At 34.7% G+C, this 1644-nt stretch overlaps 1 protein-coding gene across 1 annotated transcript in view; it reads left to right on the top strand.

Moving 5' to 3' along the window:
• The window catches only part of LOC106877587 (protein Smaug homolog 1), a 109141-nt gene that overhangs the window by 94396 nt on the left and 13101 nt on the right, over positions 1 to 1644 (top strand). Inside the window, exon 8 of the mRNA XM_052973497.1 lies at positions 841 to 927. Coding sequence (XP_052829457.1) covers positions 841 to 927 — 87 coding nt within the window. The remainder of the gene's footprint in view (positions 1 to 840; positions 928 to 1644) is intronic.

Genomic DNA, 1644 nt, shown 5'->3' with positions numbered 1-1644 from the left:
TTTATATAACAAAAGAAACACAAAAATCTTTAGGAGTGGTTGTGTGGTAAGTAGTTTGCTTACCAACTACATGGTTCCAGGTTCAGTCCTTCTGTGTGGTACCTTGGGCCGACCAAAATTTTGGTAGTGGATTTGGTAGATGGAAACTGAAAGAAGCCCGGTATATGTGTGTGTGTGTTTGTCCTCCCCCAACATCGCTTGACAACCGATGCTGGTGTGTTTGCGTCCCCGTAACTTAACGGTTCGGCAAAAAGGGACCGATAGAATAAGTACTAGGCTTACAAAGAATAAGTCCTGGGGTTGATTTGCTCGATTAAAAGTGGTGCTCCAGCATGGTCACAGTCAAATGACTGAAACAAGTAAAAGAGTAAAAATTTAAAATCTTTGTCCCTAAAATAAAACATTGGCCAATAATGAGTCAACTTACTCAAATATTTGCATTTTTTGACACCAAGCTGCTTGAAACTGTGAACGGGCATCAATGATGCAAAACCAATAATTTTAAAATTGTTCATATTTAAATTAAAATTTTCCATCTCTTCAATTATATTCTAAACAACAATTTAATGATGAAGTTGGTTATTAGATTAATTTAAAAATGCATAGACGGCTTACTTCATTAAAAATAGTCCCAAAAGGTTAAATGATGTTATTGTACCTAATTCTGTATGGTTTTTAGGTTTCGTCTCCCTGTGCTGCAACTTAGGCAAGGGATTTCTGCTATTGCTCTCGGCCAACCAAAGCCTTGTGGTTTGATTTAGAAGACTGAGACACATCTGTGTTTCTAAAACTACAGAAGCATTGGTTTATTTCATGGAATGATTTTTTGATTCTTTTCAGAATGTTACAAAAGGAGCACGACACAAAATAGTATTAAGTATACAGAAATTAAAAGATAGACACAAGCTTTTGAGGACTTTAGAACAGGTAATTATAACCTTTTTCATCTAAAAAGTTTCTATATTTGAAAGGACTGACCATGCCATATCTTAGTGCTTAATGAAAATCTTCTATTAACCCTTTTTCCTCTCCTGTATATCCCATGTGACATGCCAGGGAAATATCTCTGGCATGTCACATATTTCCCTGGCGTTCATGCATTGTGTATGATACACATATTCCCAATTCTTTTCAACTATCAGAATTACTCGGGACATTTGAAAAGAAAGTTTTATATTACTCAGAATGTATGAAACAAAGGCTAACTTCAAGACTGAAAGCAAGCACGGATGTTTAGGACAAACTTATGAAAATACTTTGGACAGGCAAAGGATTAAGATAATCTGTTACCACAAGATAAGATTAAACGTGCTTTTACATGAGATACTTTGTTAAAAAAAAACAACTTTATACTAATGAACCAAATTTAATATTTTATATTTATTAACCCTTTCGTTACCAAACCGCCCAAAGCTGCCCGAAAAAAATTTTGGTTCATGTGACCAAGCCGCCCAAAACTGCCCGTAATCACCTATTCATATTTAAATGAGAATATCTGAGCAAATCTCGTTAGTACATTCGTGAAAACACGTGATTATTTGTGTAAACAGTTCAGCTATAGTTTTGTACAACGATCAACATGTTTTTTTGATTTTGTGAATTTTGGGAGATTTTTTTCCAAATTTGTTCCTGTTGTGTTTTCAA

This window comes from Octopus bimaculoides, chromosome 16, assembly GCF_001194135.2.
Source record: "Octopus bimaculoides isolate UCB-OBI-ISO-001 chromosome 16, ASM119413v2, whole genome shotgun sequence".
In the NCBI taxonomy this organism is placed as follows: domain Eukaryota; kingdom Metazoa; phylum Mollusca; class Cephalopoda; order Octopoda; family Octopodidae; genus Octopus; species Octopus bimaculoides.
Note: the sequence above shows the minus strand (reverse complement) of the source record. Positions and strands in the feature narration are given on the sequence as shown.